Source organism: Eutrema salsugineum, unplaced genomic scaffold, assembly GCF_000478725.1.
Source record: "Eutrema salsugineum unplaced genomic scaffold, Eutsalg1_0 scaffold_8, whole genome shotgun sequence".
NCBI classification, from domain to species: Eukaryota; Viridiplantae; Streptophyta; class Magnoliopsida; order Brassicales; family Brassicaceae; genus Eutrema; species Eutrema salsugineum.
Window position 1 is genome coordinate 109,114 of NW_006256414.1, and position 18,714 is coordinate 127,827.

At 38.5% G+C, this 18,714-nt stretch overlaps 4 protein-coding genes across 5 annotated transcripts; 2 read left to right on the forward strand and 2 right to left on the reverse strand.

Annotated features, from left to right (window-relative positions):
* Positions 1-1,480: 1,480 nt before the first annotated feature.
* Positions 1,481-4,673, reverse strand: LOC18009908 (methyltransferase-like protein 17, mitochondrial). 2 transcript variants are annotated; one of them, XM_006391541.2, is made up of 12 exons: positions 4,526-4,673; positions 4,180-4,439; positions 3,906-3,979; positions 3,736-3,830; positions 3,523-3,647; positions 3,290-3,373; positions 3,059-3,139; positions 2,877-2,966; positions 2,667-2,762; positions 2,492-2,571; positions 2,316-2,404; positions 1,481-2,214 (listed from the first exon to the last, which is right to left on the reverse strand). In XM_006391541.2, exons 1-12 carry the CDS (start codon positions 4,641-4,643, stop codon positions 1,628-1,630), a joined length of 1,779 nt encoding a protein of 592 aa, XP_006391603.1. In that variant the 5' UTR covers positions 4,644-4,673; the 3' UTR covers positions 1,481-1,627. The 2 variants fall into 2 exon arrangements, with proteins under 2 accessions (XP_006391603.1, XP_024005568.1); XM_024149800.1 differs by having other exon boundaries at positions 3,736-3,840; positions 4,526-4,669.
* A 1,964-nt stretch (positions 4,674-6,637) lies between these two features.
* LOC18009913 (short-chain dehydrogenase TIC 32, chloroplastic) lies at positions 6,638-8,634 on the reverse strand. The gene is made up of 6 exons (XM_006391542.2): positions 8,438-8,634; positions 8,096-8,327; positions 7,527-7,763; positions 7,180-7,261; positions 6,950-7,084; positions 6,638-6,880 (listed from the first exon to the last, which is right to left on the reverse strand). Exons 1-6 carry the CDS (start codon positions 8,556-8,558, stop codon positions 6,638-6,640), a joined length of 1,050 nt encoding a protein of 349 aa, XP_006391604.1. The 5' UTR covers positions 8,559-8,634.
* A 3,568-nt stretch (positions 8,635-12,202) lies between these two features.
* LOC112089727 lies at positions 12,203-13,002 on the forward strand. The gene is made up of 2 exons (XM_024160478.1): positions 12,203-12,212; positions 12,620-13,002. The coding sequence occupies exons 1-2, from the start codon at positions 12,203-12,205 to the stop codon at positions 12,766-12,768; spliced, it is 159 nt and encodes a 52-aa protein (XP_024016246.1). The 3' UTR covers positions 12,769-13,002.
* A 678-nt stretch (positions 13,003-13,680) lies between these two features.
* LOC18010047 (protein Rf1, mitochondrial) lies at positions 13,681-17,763 on the forward strand. The gene is made up of 2 exons (XM_006391543.2): positions 13,681-15,199; positions 15,384-17,763. Exons 1-2 carry the CDS (start codon positions 13,704-13,706, stop codon positions 17,152-17,154), a joined length of 3,267 nt encoding a protein of 1,088 aa, XP_006391605.2. The 5' UTR covers positions 13,681-13,703; the 3' UTR covers positions 17,155-17,763.
* The last annotated feature ends 951 nt before the right edge of the window (positions 17,764-18,714 follow it).

Sequence of the window (18,714 nt, forward strand, 5' to 3'; positions counted from 1 at the left end):
TAATAGCTTTCAACACCAGGTCTTTGGCAGAGATATGACGGTCCTCAAAAAGAAGTCCATTTCGAGCTTTCCATAAATTCCACATAATCCATGGAAACAGAGGAGCGTTGATAAGCCCCGTAGGAGGTAAGTTGCGAGCTAGAACACCAATTTCTAGGAGCTGTTTGACAGAGTTTATCGAGGTTCCTTGAGAGGAGACCTGTAGAGGAGTTGCGTCCCATACCTGAGCTGCGAAAGGGCATTATAAGGAGGAAGTGGATTTCGTCTTCCCTCTCTCCACAATGTCGGCACCTAGAAGAAGTCATTCCACGTTTCGCTAGGTTTGCACTAACCGGAAGAGCACCCGAGGTGGCTTTTCAGAGGAAATTCCGGAGTTTTGGTGAAGTGGGAATATTCCAAATACAGTTTTTCCAGGAAAACATAGGATCCACATTGGGTAGAGGGGTCGCTTCAAGCCTTGCCAATGCATATCCCGATCGTGGAGAGTATTCCCCTGATACTTCCGGTAACCAGATCCAGCTATCCCTTGCTGGGGACAAGCAGACGTAAATTTTCCGGATAGTAGCCTCATACTGAAGGAAGGGGGGAGACGGGATTTTCTGGATATCCCAGCTTTGGAGAAGTGGACATAGAAAGGTCTTTTTACCCCTGGGGTTAACGGTTTGGCAATGGTAGGGGGGACCTATTGGGGGTTAGAGGATGATCAAGCGAGGAGCCACGATCACTCCAACTCGAACCTGACTTCGTCGCTATAGAGTACGCAAACCTTTCGAGACGTCAAGGCCGATGATGAATGCCTCCTCCACCCATGAGACGCAGCACATGGGGGTTTTTTGCAGTCCAATAAGGATGAAGAGGCCCTTTGAGAACCTGTGCAAGCAAAGAGTCGGGATTTTGGCAAAGTCTCCAACCGATTTTTGCCAAGAGGGCATCATTGAAGGCCTGGAGATCTCGGAATCCAAGTCCACCAGCAGACTTCGGAAGAGTAATAAGCTTGTCCCATGCCAACCAACAGATTTTCTTATGATCAGGTTTGGCATCCCACCAAAATCTGGTAAGAGCGGATTGAATCTGTTTACAGAGGGAGGCAGGGAGCTTAAAACAGGACATAGCATAAGCAGGCATGGCCGCCAACACAGACTGAAGCAGAACTTGTTTCCCAGCACCGGAGAGAAAGCGTGTGGACCAAGAGATGGTTCGTTGGCGAATCCTATCAATGATCGAGGCAAAAATATCCCTCTTCCTCCTTCCAAAGTGCTCTGGAAGACCCAGGTATTTACCAATACCGCCTTCCCCAGGGATCTGAAGTCGAAGTCGAAGCTTAACCCGTTCTTTTGCCTCAAGAGGGGTTTTGGAGGAGAAGGTGATAGATGACTTCTGAAGGTTAATCCGTTGGCCTGAAGTGCTCTCATACTGATGGAGAATCTGGAGCAGGGCTTCAATACAAGTGGAGCTCGACTTGCAGAAAAACATAGGCGGATGATCAAAATCTTGTTATTTGTACTTACGATTCAAATTGGTATCTCTCTCTGAGGGGAAATGTTCTTTTAAACACTCTTTCACTAAATTATGATGATATTATATGAATGAATGATAAAATAGAGGATAAGATAAAAAAAAAAAAAAACTAAGGCCAGGCACCCCATTTCTGGTCTTGATCTGGACGACACCACTCAGCATCTATTTTTCTTCTCTCTTTGCGACTGTCTTGTTGGGTGGTCAATGGCCAAAGGTCTCCCCAAAACGATTTTTTGGCCTGCAGATGAAGGTGAGGGTTCTTGCTTTTCGTGATCACTCTCCTTTCAAAAGCTCCCTCTGACCCTTCCTCGTTTGTCGGCACACACAGATCCAACGTCACTTGTTTCCCTTTGCGGAATGGAGGGAATATGATCCTTCCCCACCCGCCTCCCACGCTTGCCCTCGCACTCTCTTCCTCCTCTTCTTCTTCAGTACCTTCACAGTCTTCTTCTTCCTCCTTATCCTCATTAATACCTTCACCGTCTTCTTCTTCATCCTCATCGATACCTTCACCGTCTTCTTCTTCCTCCTCATCAATACCTTTACCGTCTTCTTCTTCATCCTCATCCTCATCCTCATCAACACCTTCACCGTCTTCTTCTTCATCCTCATCCTCATCCTCGTCCATGACATCAGAGTCTTCTGCTCTTGGGTCAATGTAAGGCACCTCAACCACCTGTGATTTGATAAAATCCTCTGCAGATATCAAATGAACACGAATATCCGTTAGGCACACAGCTCAAAAGGGTCCAACACTAGATGTGCACATGTATCTCATAAATTAACCGCAGGCTTACCATAATCAATCTCGAGATCCTCGGGTTTCCTACTCGCGCGCAACTCCTTCAAACTCTCCAACTTCATACCATCAAGAGGCCATGGCTCCCTATATTAACCCAAAACTCAATCTTCTTAACAACTTTTTGCCAAAGCTAAACAATTAATAATCATTCAACATCACAAATCTACTAACCGTGGACGCTGGCCTCTCCTGAAAGCCACAAAAGAAAACTTCTCATCCTCAAACCCACGCAAGGGGACACCTTTTGTACGCTAAACAAGGTTAAGGTTTGGAGTCATCAGCAGACTAATAGATGACTGAAATCTATATATTTGCAGAAGAAAAACTCCAAGAACACATGAGGAACCTTGTAGGAACGCTGGGACGAAGTTCTCTGCAACCGCTGAACAAAATGGCAATACTTTCCAGTGTTTTCCAACGGGCACTTTCCATCATGAGGGCACTGCGTTTGCAACCCAATTGTGTTTACAATACATTCATGGAATTGTTTTCCAAAAAAAAAAAACAGCTCAGCTTCTTTATTAAGTGAAGGAGACTTTTCAATACTGATACTTACTGGAGCAACAATATGCGCACCAGATTTGAGATCGAGCACGTCCTTTCCAGCTTCGTCTTCCTTCGTTTTCTTTTCCAGTTTACTCAGTTTCTAGACAAATGAACACATAGCAAATAAGCAGAAGAGAAATAAATAACTTCAGACAACAGAAACAGATCGTCACTTGAGCAAATGAAAACTACCCTCTTCTCCATCCACAGTATATGGGACCGCATCTGAGATATAATATTAGCACCATGTGGCGTTCCTGGCTCAATCAAAACCTGTTCAACCAGAATTTATGTTAATAATTTGTAAAAAACCATTCAAATCAAATGTTCTAGTATAAAGGAAAATATTTGAGGAGCACTACATGTTCTAGTATAAAGGAAATCATTGAGCAGAATGAGAGATGGTCAAACTGAAAACCATACCAATAGATCATCCGTAAGGTCCCAGAGCTGGCGAACCACAGTAATCCTGTCTTTTAGAGAAGGTATCTCCCCTAGCACGTACGACTTAACCACCACAACAACAATAACAAAAAAAAAAAAAACACACACACATGTTGAACTTAAATCACTAAACAGTAAAGTTATAAACAAGAACCGCAGCTTATGTTAGTGAAAAGTAAAAAAAAAAACCCTAAGCAAAAGGGATAACCTACAGCGATCACAAGATCATGTTTCCTCTCTTTGTTCTTAAGTTTTTTGTCCTTGATTTTTTTGCAAATCTCTTTACTAAGAGCTTGCAGGCTAGTATACCCATGGATGAGAGGCAAATCCTTGAGGCCTTTCATATTCACACCAAAGTAAGATCAGAATCAATCAACACAAAAAAGTGTTTGAAGAGCTTTGACAGAGTAACCAAAGTCATTTACCCTGTATTAAGTTACGTCCTGCACGCTGCATTGACGGTGAAGGTTCCACTATATTTATCTTCTCCGCAGACTTTGGCCAAACCTCTTGAACCGCCCTACAAGATGCTACAAAGAATCAAGAACAACAAAATATAAGAGAGGATGTAATCAGGAAGCATTGATCTCCTCACCAGAAACCAGAACCGGTGCCAGCACCAAAATCCAGCACTTTCGTAGGCGCAAAATCCGGTAACCTTCGACGAATCTACAGATCAGATAAGAAGATTTTTAGATTAATCAGAAAAAAACAAGTTTTCCAAGACAACTCCAAGCTCAATAATGAAGCTCATAGCCTAATATGGTATCACTAATCAGCATCTAAGGCCTCAACATCACTGACGCAAACCATAAATTTACAAATTCACAAAGTCCATGAGTACGGTGAAGAAGAATCGAAAAATGGACCTCAATGAGGACTCTGTAACAGACGGAGAAGACGGCGGGCATGCGAGAAGCAATGTAAGCGGCAGTCTCACCGTCTCTGTATTCGAGACCGCTATCTCCATAAACGGTCTGTATCTTCCATCGCTTAGTCTCCACAGAGTTGATAGAATCTGCTAGACTCTTGGCCGTGGTTTCAGGTAACAGCAGATTCGTGTCCTTGATCTCTTTGAATGATTCCGATAGCTGACGCACCCTCTTCCTGATGTGCGGATCATCTTCCTCTGCAACCCAAATACTATCTATCATCGCAACCGGAATTTTGAAAATGGATCGAAGAAACTAGAAAAAAGGAAGGTTAAGAGTGTACCGCGAAGATATTTCTTGATAGAGCGGCGGAGACGGACGGGAACGACGAGGCAGCGGAGAGACTGCTTGGCTGCAGTCCTTAGGGTTTCGACAGTGAAGACTTTCTGGGCATTCGCCATTTCAGCCCGCCGGAGCTTGATGTTCCTCAGTTGCAGGCGAGGTTTTAGCCTCGGTGGAGGAAGGAGAGGGTTTTAGGGCTTAGCGCCATGGGCCAACGCTTATGGTATTTTTCAAATTTAAATGGGCCTTTAAATTACCAAATTGTTCGTTATTTCATGGGCCCAGAATGAAACAACAAATACCATTTTTTTCCTTATATGTTTTTCCAATTTTTTTTTGTTTAGAAGGATTTCTTGGAAGGGGAGCCAGGGTTTTTATAAACCACTTTTCAACTTATATCCTTCTCCTACACTACATCATAATTAGTTAATTACTGTTGCTTTGAAGGAGATGGAGCCGTACTAATCTGTCTCTGGGATCCAATGCCAAGATCTCCAACAGACTAAAAGGCAGAGACAAAGATACATGTAGTAGTCAAAGGTATAAAATCTCTTTAATTTGGTATACCAGTGATATATTAAAAAAAACTCTAAAAAATTACTGTCTTACAGGGTCTGTTGTTTCGTCTGAAGTTGGAGCTGTTGAAGAAGCATCTGTGGGACTTGTTTCCACATCAAAATCTCAATCTGTCAAGCGTAAAATCTTGGAAGAGTTGGTCACTTGCAATCGCGGGCTAAGAGAATTTGAACGGCTCAATCAAGTAATCATTCAAAATGAGTCCGATAATAAGAAAAGAAGAGAAAGAAGGCTGCTTTGGAGATTGTGAAAGAACATGTCCGTGAATTTATCAGAGACATACTGAGGGATCAGGGAATCTGAGAAGGGAAGCCATATCGATGCAGTCAAGGATTTGAAGAAGTTGACTGACCAATGACCAACATGTGTTTAAGACCAACAAAGATATTGAAAAGCTTGAGAAAAAGAAGAAAAAGAAGCAACAAATTTCAAAGAAGAACAAGAAATGAGGGCATGGACCTTCAGACACTAACTATGGCTGTTCACGAATTCAGAAAAACTTTACTTCCTAATTTCTCAAGTTCTACCATGCATTACTTCTCATCTTCTAACTCAAGCATATTGAATCTCTCTTAAATTTCAAGGTTAAAAAGTCAACATCAAAATATGTGGAATTTCATCTTGTCTTAGCGTTAAAGAGTTATACCAGCAATATATAGAAGAAAGGTTTAAGCGAAGAAAACTCTTTAAATTGGTTCGATCTTGTTGGAGAGGACTCAACATAACAAATTTGGAAATGGGGTCATCATATTTTTCTACTAATGCAGCTTTAACAGAGTCATATTTATGATATTTACACCAAAATTTCATGTGAAGAAACCACATAGATATATTAGTACCCCATGAGTTAGATTTAAAATCCAACATTCATAATTTCCATCTTACACATAGCTGGTCTTTGCGTTCTTGGCTGATATATATTCTTCTTGCCTTTCTTCAAGGTTCTGGAATGAGCTTCCTGACCCAACTGCACAGCTTTAAGCTTATATAAAGATTGTATCGATGGTAATGAAGATTGATAGCTAGAGTCAAATTCTTTATAATATATTGACTGTGCTAGATTGACGTAGCTAGGTAGGAATCATATATATATATATATAACAAAGACATACTGGCGTAAGCTATATTATATATATATAGAATTTACAAAACCCTACAAACTATCTATATATTACTCCCTCCGTTTCACAAAGAGTGTCGTTCTGACATTCTTCACACAAATTAAGAAATAAGATAAAATATCTCTTATACCCTTATTAATTTGCAGAAAATGACTCTTAGAATCATATTTATAATTAATTTTCTGAATTTATTGAGGTTAAAAATGGTATTTTATGTTAAAAATTACATTGGAATTCTAAAACGATATTCTTTTTGAAAAAAAAAAGGTCAGAACGACATTCTTTGTGAAACGGAAAGAGTATATGATTTACATGAGCACCCACAACCATATATGTAAATAGGCAAGCGTAATTACACAGAAAAGAAACATATATAGGGTTTTGACCCATTGCTAGACCTATCTATATAAAGATTATTACAGGGCTTGACATTTAAGATTGTTGGTTAAAGAGTAGTCAAAGGTTTGATTATCATAAACATTGATAATGGGAGTGGAAGCTGGAGAAACCAACAACTCAGAAGCAGCCCACAGTCTCTGAGCTCGAAGATTGCAAGATCCGAATTTAGAAGTCCGAGCTTCGTTGCAGTCGGAGAAGTACTTGCCGCACACGTTCCTCAATCTCGGACTTGTTGCCACGTAACAAGTCGTTGCTGCTGCCTATACATGATATTAATTAATAAATGAAAAAGAGACGATTAACTAATTATTGATGAATAATAATATTACCTGAGGAACAGACTTGAGTAGCTTGGAGGTGAAGAAAAACACTAAATCAGTGAGGAAGCCATCTCGGTCTCTTGTGAGACGTGTTCTCACGATTCCAGGATGAACACAGTTGGCCGTTACATTAGCATCCATTTTCTGCATTGCAGTGATTAGTCAAATAAATAATGAGATCAATACTAAAAAAAAAAAAAAGAAAAAGGGGTTTAAAAAGTGTGTGATAAATTACGGACATGGAGAATCCGAGAAAGCTGGATGGTGTGAAGAACGTTGGCGAGCTTGGAGAGAGCGTAAGCTCGGGTCGCGTCGTAATTTCTACAAAACGCAAAGTCAAGGAAAAATAGAGGGTCAAACTCATCAACTCCCCAAACACGGCCTACTAATATCAAGTAGTAATATTTTATGATCTCATAGTTAATTAGTATTTGTATAATTAAAAATAAAGACGAGGACGAAGGCGACGGCGTTTATTTTTGTCGTCGCATAAATCACCTTTCTGTGAATAATAATTGATTGATTGATTTATATTCGAGAAAAAAATGATGATTGGAAATGAATATTGTATTAACAAATAAAAGACCTGTTGTGTCGTGAAATATCGGCGAGATAGAGAAACATATCGCCAGAGAACCAGCTATGGATGACGGAGGAGACGTTGACGATACGGCCTTGAACGCCGGTGAGGGCCGCCGTTTCGATCATCTTCTCCAAAAGCAGTTTAGTCAGCAGAAAATGGCCGAGATAGTTGGTGGCGAAGGTCATCTCCACACCGTCCTCAGATATGGCGTGCTTCTGCGCGTATTTTCCGGCATTGTTGCTACAAGAAGAGACCACCAAAAATATCGTATTTTTTACGTTTGACGAAGAGTGTCGTTTTAAGGTTTTATTTTTCTTTCACAAAAAGTGTCGTTTTATATTTTCAATACAAAATTTTAAACAATATTCTAATTTTAATTCTATTAATTTAATGTATTTACTAAATAAAAACAAATTATTTAATATATTAATAAAGGATAAAATTGTACTTTTAATAATTTTTTTAATATGTGTGATAAATGTCAGAATCATATTCTTTGTGAAATGGAGAGAGAAAAAAATTCTCGAGAATAAAGAAGAAGAAGAAGAGTGAAGTGATCATTAAATAATTACATGAGGAAGTTGAGAGGGAGACGGAGAGAAAGGAAAAGGGAGACGAAACGGCGAACGGAGGAAAGAGAGGAGAGATCGAGTTGCATAACGATGATCTCCGATTCTGGAAACTCCGATTGGATTCTCGACTTTGTCTCCTCCGCTCTTTTCACGCTCCGAGCAGGCAGCACCAGCCTCGCCCCTCGCTTCGCCATCACTCGCGCCGTCTCCGCTCCTATCCCCGACGTCGCTCCTTTTTTTTTTTATTATTATTATTTTTTTTTTGGATGGAAACGTACGGTTTATTAGTGAATAATTTAAGATTTGAGAAATGGAAAGAAGATAGGATAGTAAAGCACAAACCAGTGATGATGGCAGTTAGAGATCGGAGATCAGAGTTAGCAGTGACTTCATCGGCTGTGGATCTCGACCCGAATCCGCTGGGTCCTCCTGAGCCCATCAGGTGCTTTACCGTCTCTATCATCCTTTTTTCTGTTTTCTGTTTATTGAGAGAGTCTAGACTATTTTTTGACTTAAGTTTGTGTGTGTTTTGGTAATTGAGAGTTGAGACTACCACTAAATGGTGAGTGTATATTTATAGTGCTACGTGTTGTTGGGGAGGAACATAGCAATCGAGAGATGCGGTGAAAGGAGACAACATTCTTCTCTGTTTGTATTTTTATTATTTTGGATTACTTATTTACTTTCTCTCATCTCTGAAACAATACAAAGAATAAAATATTTCATGACAGTATATAAACAAGTTATTGATTGGCACCACAACAAAATTAAATTCCGGAATTAATTTGATTATTATAAACGTTTAGTTAGCCAACTCTATTTGACTACCACAATATATTTATTGAGGAAGATGAGTCATCGAGCAAAATTATATACTTGGAATTGGGTGATTACAAACCATACTCCTCCAAATTTTACAAACAGAAAACTGTAATATTCAAGTGCAAAAACAAATGCATAGATAGTGCCATGTTTTGGGTAACACTCACTATTTATCAATCATCTCCAACTTTCCGATGGTATTATCCTCGGAATCTTTTAATTACATTTCATATGGTCCCCCTCCTCTTACCATATATTTTATTTTTTCATAAATATCATTACTTAGAGCTGAAATTATATGCTCAAAATTAAGTCTATAGAAGTTCAACTTTAACTACCGGACCAAAGTTAATTAATAGACAATCCGCCATACAATATTTTTTTTAGGTATAGTTAGAAAAAGTATGATCCGAACGTATAGTTTTCTCCTCGAGCCTATTCCATTCTTTAAAACAGAACGAGGACTTGTCGTAGTTTTCGCTTATACGTGTTATAATAGGAAAGTTTTTCTTAGATACAAGACAAACCTTTTCGTAAACTTCAATTCCTTGCATTTCTAAATTAAAATTCTAAATCTTATGAGACCAAGTTATATTTGATTATGTTTTTTTTTTAAAGTTAAATTTGATTATATATGGTTTTTCATATTGCTATTTAATCATGAGATTCAGTTGCGAAGAGAAAGAGATTTATTGATGGAAATATTACGAATTGTAACATGGAAATACATTTTAAATTAAATAGTATATACATACTGAGAAGCATTTTTCAATGTTTCATACGTGTAGCAATAATAATTTATACTTGGAAAACTCTATTTTTGCATATATATATAAAAAATATTTAGAGCTTTTGTGGTTATTTTCTTTACTCAACATGTATCACTCTTGCATACAAGATTTCACCATCCGATATTTAATACTTGTATTGTATCACTACACGATAGTTGATAGTTGTTAATTAATGCTATCAATACTAGTAGTGCATTTTTGGACCGCATATCCTGTAAGCCAAGGAATAGAACAAAGACTTGATCACTATATATAATTTGTATATGATCTTAGGGAGTACATCAGAATTCCTCAAAAACACATAGTTAACTGATATGTTGAGAATATTCCTAAATTCCACCTTTACGTAAATTGTCATGTAGTTATTTTTGCCTGTGAAATTTTAAGTGGTTTGAGCAAAAGATACGGTGGGGATTTTGGAGAACGGCATGATAGAGAGTAAGCCAATTGGTCTCTTTGTTCTTGGAATATCCAATCCATCAATGGATGAGAAGAAGATCTTCAAGCCTCAATATGAAAATCATCAAAAAGTAATCTTACCCAAATCCAACTACTACCCACTAACAATTCCACTAATTTTCATTTTTATTTTATTTTTATTTTTGTGTGTGTGTTTATAATATGGTTCCACTGCAAACTTTACATGTGTCTTATATGCAGCTCTAGAACGATCCATCTAATTTTTGTATTAAACAATTGCTTCATAGTTTTAATTACAGATGCTCTCACCTCAAACTGGATATGAGGCTTATAGGTATTCTCGAGAGGATCAAATTAGAATACTTTGCAGAGAAATTGAATTTAAGTATATAAGTTCTCAGATTACGTATTTACATCTCCTCTATAGTAGAATTTGGAAAAAGGAATACAAAAGGAATCAGGTTATGTAAGACATCTTCAAATGCATTTACCTGAAGGTTTTTTCTTTGACTCACCACAAAAGAAGAAGCAATGATTTACATTTTGTGAATCTAGCATAAATATTTTCAATGATTGGTCTTAAAATTTGAAACTGATGGATTGAAAATATTTTTTCTTTATTAAAATAAGAAGATGGTCCAACCTCCGATCGATAATCACTTATTAATCAAAGTTTGCAGGATATAAATATAATAAAATGATAGGAAATGATAGAAGGAACGTTGAGATAAACATAAATTAGATGAGATGATGTGAATAATAAACTCCTCCACCTTGGGAAGCCTTGTCTGTTTCTAAGGATACCACTATATTAGAAATTAAAAAATTGGATCGTTGGGTAAGAGACGTTGAATATACAATAAACTTTTTGATTAAATGTAAATAAGAAAAGAGACTCCTCCACCTTTGGAATTGGAATGACACTGAGAAAGTTGGAATCTTTGCTTTATGTTAAAACGGGTTAGGTTGTGTTATTGGATACCAACTTAATTGCCAATTAAGAGAGAGAGAGAGAGAGAGAGAGAGAGAGAGAGAGAGAGAGAGAGAGAGAGAGAGAGAGAGAGAGAGAGAGAGAGAGAGAGTTGGTCACATCCTCTTTAATTCTATTTGGTATGCATGTCCCTATTGCTACCATTTTTTTATGTTGTTCGTAACCAATCACATACTAAGTTTTATTGGTAGCCTTTGGAGATTATATTCAAGCTATGGTCCATACTCTGAGATTTTAGTGAATGGCTAGGTGATTCTGTCTTTTGTAGAAAGTTTAATAGTAGTCATCCTTTCATTCAAGAATGTTTAGATATGATATTTGTGGACCGACGTTGAAAAATCGTTTTTAAGAATCTAATGACAAGAGAAATATTGTTGTAAGTTGGTATAATTTATACCCATTCCATATGCGACTTAGTCTGCTAGTAGTTTAAACGAAAACTGGTGGGAAAATGGTTACTTGCCTACAATTTGTAGAAATTGCTGGTTGAATATGATATCTTACAATTTTTTTTTTGTTGGTAAATCATTCATACTGCAACAAGCCAACAAGATCGTATCTTGGTATTCTTGCAAATTTGTGGTTTATTTGAACACGTACTACACAATTGTAACTTGTAGGGGGCGATACCGATACATGATACATCCTATAAAGTTCATATATACTATATAATTATACATTTTCAAACTTTAGATAGTGTGACGGATAATCAAAGATCCTTTACGTCTTAACAGAAGATCGTATCTTGCTTTTCTTATATAATATTGTGCTTTAATCAGATAATTAAAATAAATAAGCACGGGATTCATTGATCAAACACAGCCACGAGATTCATGAGCTCATGGATAGATATAAAACGTCTCCACGTAAAATTCCTAGTCAGATTCAACCTCCAAAATTCAAAACAATCATTCTTTAGTTATTGTAGAAGATTTTTTTTTATGATTAGTTAATAATCGATTTCAAAATGGCAAAGAAAGAAATCAGATTAAGAAAGTTAAATAAGAATGAGGATCAATAGTTAGGAGTTATGATGAATCATGTTCGTCCTAAGCATGCAGAAAATCAGATTTTATTATATAGATGGCCCAAGGTTTTTGACTTGAAAAAAACCAGAGAAAAAGAAAAACATGGAATCAGTGGACAAGTGTAGGAGAAGTAGCTGAAACTGACAATTGATGTTGTTTGTCATTTGTTTAGGAGAGAAATGAATAAAGTAACGGTTATTTTTTTTGCAGACGACAGTTACGCTGGACTTTTGAAGACACTGATCCTTAATGTGCAGCAAGACAAAAAAAAAAAGAAAACTGAAACCAGAAGACCAATAAAAGGCATGTTGACTGATAAAACCCATGCCCTAATTTGATAGGAGGTTTTAAAGTCTTTGGCTCTTGTCCTGTTTCACATTCATGTTAATGAGACATATATACTCTGAACCGAGTGTAGACCACTATAAACAGAAAGAGAAAGTTGCATTTTGATGGGCAAAAATTGAGTGAGTGAAATTGATGGAGACAAACACGGGTTTTCACAAGCAAGCGAAGAGCAAGCTGACACCAAACCGGTCCTTGAAGGAGAAGAGAGCGAGATTATACATAATTAGGCGATGCCTCGTCATGCTGCTCTGTTGGAGAGAGCCTCGTGATTAAGAAGCCCTATTTTCAAGGAGAAGTATAGGTGAGTGTATAATGAAACTCCATATCATCAGTGTTTCAGAAAGAGGAAAGAAAACGAATTAATCATTGCTCTGATGGAGAAACCTTATAAAGTTGTTCAGATCAAACGGAAAGGTGACTGCACCCTGAATCAACAAAACATCATGTCAATGCAGATGCTACACAAATCGGATCATTAAGAAATCCATAGAATGAGGACAAAGGAAGCAGCGTGTCAAAAACACATACCCCCTGAATGATGGTGTTTGTCATGTGGATCCTGCATTTCCATGTGTTCTCTCATTTTGTTTTGTTTTGTTTCTTTTTAGGTGCAAAACAACATGAAAACTTTTCTTAGCCTTATGCACAAATTTCTTGTATAGATTTAGTTGGTAGGCTCTAATAAGTCAGTCTCTCAATCTATGTTTATACGTACAAGAAGTAAATGAAATGTTTAGAAACTAAAAGATATCATATTAGCTTGAATGAAAGCGATTTCATGAGATACATGCCTAAGATAATACTTGTGCCGACCGAGTATATAAGTCCAAGCAACACAGTTTATATATACATGTCGGGATCGGTGGTGGTGAGGTTGAGGCAAGCGCAGCGTTCAAGGGAGGTGAAGAAAGGCGGAGATCACGGAGGAGCTAACCCATTGATATGATCGGTGTTGAGAATTCGTCCCTTAAGACTTAAGAGGTTGTTGTACAGAGTAATTGGTCAACGCCTACTTTCCGGTGTGATTTGATCATTAGTTACACCTAAATTCCCTATTTATGGGCTTAACGATTACAATTAAAACTTGTAATCACCATTTACTCAAAACGGCACCGTTTCCTCTAACGAAACAATATGTATAACCCATTTTGTTCCATCTTCTCCGGTGGTAATTTCAGACCCTCCCTGCTCGCCGGAGCTCGAATCGGATGCGTAGATCAATTGTGACTCCGATTGCATATAAAGCGAAGGGATTTCTTCATCGGCATCTCGGTAACCATGGAGCTTCTCTCTCGAGACGAGCTTTTTCTGGTGGTGCTAGTGACTACCGAGACAAGCTGAGAAGTGGGCTGAGTTTTGAAGATGCGCTTGATTTGTTCTGCTATATGTCTCAATCTCAACCCGTTCCTTCCATTGTTGATTTCAGCAGATTACTGACTGCAATCGCCAAGATGAAAAGGTATGACGCTGTGATCAATCTCTCCCAGAAGATGGAAATGATTGGAATTTCACACGATCTCTATAGCTTCACCATTTTAATCGATTGTTCCTGTCGATGCTCTCAACTCTCTCTTGCTCTATCTCTTGTTGGAAAGATGATGAAACTCGGGTTTGAGCCCAGCATTGTCACACTTGGCTCTCTGCTCAGTGGATTCTGTCGCTGGAATCGATTTCACGACGCCGTCTCTCTCGTTGATACCATGGCCAAATCGGGATATGAGCCTAATGTCTTCATCTACAACACTGTCATTAATGGCCTTTGCAAGACCAGCAATGTGGATTCTGCGTTGGATCTTTACAACCAAATGGAAGTGGAAGCAGATGTTGTTACCTACAACACCCTCATAACCGGCCTTTGCAATTCTGGTAGATGGAGCGACGCTGCTCGACTACTCAGAGATATGCAAACGAGGAGGATTGACCTCGATGTAATCACTTTCACTGCACTGATCCATTCCTTTTTGAAAGAAGGCAGCCTTTTAGAGGCTTATGAGTTGTACAGGGAGATGATCAGAAGCTCTATCGATCCTAATACCGTCACCTACAACTCACTGATCAATGGGTTTTGCATGCACGGCCGCCTTTATCAAGCCAGGAAAACGTTTGATTCCATGGTAACCAAGGGCTGTTTCCGGAATGTGGTGACATATAATACTCTCATACACGGGTTTTGTAAGGCCAAGAGAGTAGACGACGGGCTGGAACTATTTCACAGGATGCGTTGTGCAGGATTTGAGGGGGACACAATCACTTACAATACTCTTATCCACGGTTATTGTCAGGCGGGTAAACTCGAAGCTGCGCAACGAATTTACGGCTTGATGGTTTCTTGTGGCGTGGTGAGTCCTGATTTTGTGACGCACTGCATTTTGTTACACGGTCTTTGTGTGAACGGGGAGATAGAGAAAGCGATGGTGAAATTCGAGGATATGAAAAGAAGCGAAAAGTATCTTGGTATTGTTGCATATAACATCATGATTCATGGGTTGTGCAAGATGGGTAAAGTGGAGGAAGCCTGGGAATTGTTTTGTAGACTCCCTTCAGGAGGAGTGGAGCCTGATGCTAGAACATACACTACAATGATATTAGGATTGTGTAAGAACGGGCCAAGGCGTGAAGCGGATGAGCTGTTTAGAAGAATGAAAGAGGATGGGATTATATGCCGATTGAATGCAGAACAAGTCCATGTAGAGAAGACTGAGATGTTGGACCGACTCTGAGCTAGGCAGGCTTTGATCAGATACAAAGCCATTTTTTGTGTTGTGTAGATTGATGACCAAGTTGAAGCGGGTGGTGTGTAAAGTTGTTTTTATCAAAATTAGGCTCCCCAATCCAAAATGTTAACAAAACCAAATTCTCGTCTCATGTGGAGTAAGGAGTGTATGATTATTCCCACATGAAAACGTCGTCGTTTCGATAACGATACCGTATTCAGTATTCAGTATTCAGTATTCAGTATTCAGTATTCAGTATTCAGTATTAAGATTCAGATACCTCCCTCGTTGCCGGAGCAGTGGTTCGTCGTTGGTTGAGTTCTTCCCACAGTCAAATTTTTGGATGCCGAGATCTATTGCGATTGCGACTGCGTCAACGGCGAAGGGGTTTCTTCGCCGGCGATTTCGAGATAGAGGTAATCATCCTGAGACTATTCACTCGCTTTGCCTACGACATTTTTCTGGTGCGATTCATTACCGAAAGAGATTGACACGAACTTGGCTTCACTCTGTCAAGTTCGATGATGCTTTCGGTTTGTTCTGTGAGATGCTTCAGTCTCGTCCCCTCCCTACCATTGTTGATTTCACTAGAGTTTTGACTGCAATCGCCAAGATGAACAAGTATGATATCGTTGTCTATCTCTGCCACAAGATGGAGAATCTGGGGATCTCACACGATCTCTATAGCTGCACTATCTTGATTGATTGTTTCTGCAGAAGCTCTCGACTCTCTCTTGCTCTGTCTGTTCTTGGAAAGATGATGAAGCTCGGGTTTGAGCCCAGCATTGTCACACTTGGCTCTCTGCTCAATGGATTCTGTCGCAGGAACAGATTTCACGACGCCGTTCCTCTCGTTGATACCATGGCCAAATCGGGATACGAACCCAATGTTGTCATCTACAACACTGTTATTAACGGTCTTTGCAAGAACAGAGATGCGGATAACGCCCTCGAGCTTTTCAACCTGATGGAGAAGAAAGGAATCAGAGCGGATGTTGTGACCTACAACACTCTGATCAGTGCTCTTTGCAACTCTGGTCGATGGATCGAGGCTGCTCGGCTTCTGAGAGATATGATGAAGAGGAAACTCGATCTTAACGTGATCTCTTACAGCGCATTGATCGACACATTCGTGAAGCACGGGAATCTCTTGGAAGCTAGAAACTTGTACAAGGAGATGATCTTCAGATCTGTAGATCCTAATATCTTCACTTACAATTCACTCATCAATGGGCTTTGCATTCATGGTCGCCTTGGTGAGGCCAAACAAGTGTTTGATTTGATGGTGCACAAGGGATGTTCTCCGGATGTTGTGACCTACAATACTCTCATAAATGGGTTTTGCAAGTCTGAGAGAGTGGAGGATGGGATGAGACTCTTCTGTGAGATGGCTCATCAAGGATTGGTTGGAGACGTCTTCACTTACAACACTCTTATCCACGGGTATTGCCAAGCAGGCAAACATACTGTTGCACAAAAGGTTTTCAATCGGATGGTTGATTGTGGTGTGCCTCCTGATATTGTTACCTACAACATTTTGTTAGATTGTCTATGTAATAACGGCAAGGTAGAGAGAGCGCTGGTGATGGTAGAAGATATCCGAAAGAGAGAACTGTATGTTGATATCATCACGTATAACATCATCATCCAAGGGATGTGTAGAACTGGTAAGGTGAAAGAGGCTTGGTGTTTATTTTGTAGCCTCACTCTCAAAGGAGTGAAGCCTGATGCTATAGCATACATTACAATGATATCATGGTTGTCTAGGAAAGGCCGACGGCGTGAGGCGGATAAGCTGTGGAGAAAAATGAAACAGGATGGGATTCTTATGCCAATTATATGCATAAATAATGAAACACTTAGTAGAGATCACGACACAAGCTCATCGGCTCAACTCATCAATGTAATCAACGAGTACTCAAGCCTTCTCCGCAGATGCTCATGACAGTACTAAAAGCATCAAGGTCATTGATATGTTATTATGATGGAAAGCATTTGGGTCCTCAAGGTTCATTTTGCTTTGGCGTGGCAAAAGTTGGTTTGGTTCAGAGAAAGTATCCTCGCTGCTCGTTTATCACTTGGTTGGTAATGCTGAAACGTCTTCCTACGAAGGATAGGTTACGGAGTTGGAGTTTAAATGTCTCGGGACAATGTATCCTTTGCTCTAACAGCATCGAGTCACATGATCACCTCCTCTTTGTATGTGAATTCTCTGCAGGAATCTGGTCTCCTTTTATGGGAAATCTATGGCCGAATCCACCATCATCATTGCAAGCAGTTGTGGCAATTTTGGAAACAAACACCAATCGGCTTGCACCGCATCTTCGTTCCATTCTTAAGCTCGTATGCCAAGTCACCATCTTTCTCATTTGGAAGGAACGGAATTCTGTGCCGTGAATAGGATGGTGCGTGATCGATTGCTTTCTTTTCCACCGTCAAGCATCTCCTCCCCTTCTCTTCTCCAGCTCTACTTCCAGCATTTAGGGTCCATTAGCTAACGTTTGTAATTTTTTATCTCTCTCGCTTTGTAATTACTATTATCTCTTTCGAAATAACGTTCCCTTTTTAGCATTTTGGCCTGCCGTTTTGCATTTAAATTGGACCGTTTATTATACAAAATCATGTTTTAAAAAAAAGTTCATAAGGACAGAGAGGTTCTTTAAAGAAATGAGTAAACAGTTAAAATATGTCTCACCTTCCACCTTATAGAGTCTCTAATCCCTATATTTTCTTTTTTCTGTCTTATGCAATAACAGTCTCTTTTAATCATTTTAGTTATATATTGCCGTTTTATCTTTGTATTTACATTGTTTCTTATATATATATTTTTGTTCTTATTTTTATCTTCTTTGATTTCTTTTTTTTTATCACATTTATATTTTTGGACTTTTTTTTTCCTCTTCTCTTTATCTTCACTTTTTTCTATTTGTCTACATCATTTTTTTCGTTTTCTTATTCTTTTACTTCATTTTTTTCATTTCAGATTTCCTTCTTGTTCTTTTTTGTCTTTAATTTTTCCAACTTTTTATTCCTATTCTTCTGATTTTTTTTTATCTTTTCTTTAACTTTCACATGTTTTTTTATCCTATCTTTCTCTTCAATTATTTTATGATCTTTGTAAGCTATGATTTAACAACACATGTTTTTTTTTTCTGAAAATTTGAAGATTAATTGATAAGTATTCTATTTCACTTTATGTACTATTTTTGTATAAGTTGTATTTCAACATTATAAACGAAAAATGATATGAATATTAACATCTTACCAACAAAGTTGAAAAATGGGTAAGTTGCAGTGTGCATGTTGTATTTTTCACAACCACATTTGTAGCACATACAAACTTTTACTGTTTTAGCATTTTGAATCCGTATATTTGTATTGGATAAACCCAATTCATAAATTGAAATTTTAATCTCCATTTTGTATTGTAGTCTCTTATATCCAATAAGTTTCACTGATGAAAAGCCACAGTTCTTCAACAACTAAATCTATTATATTAAAACAG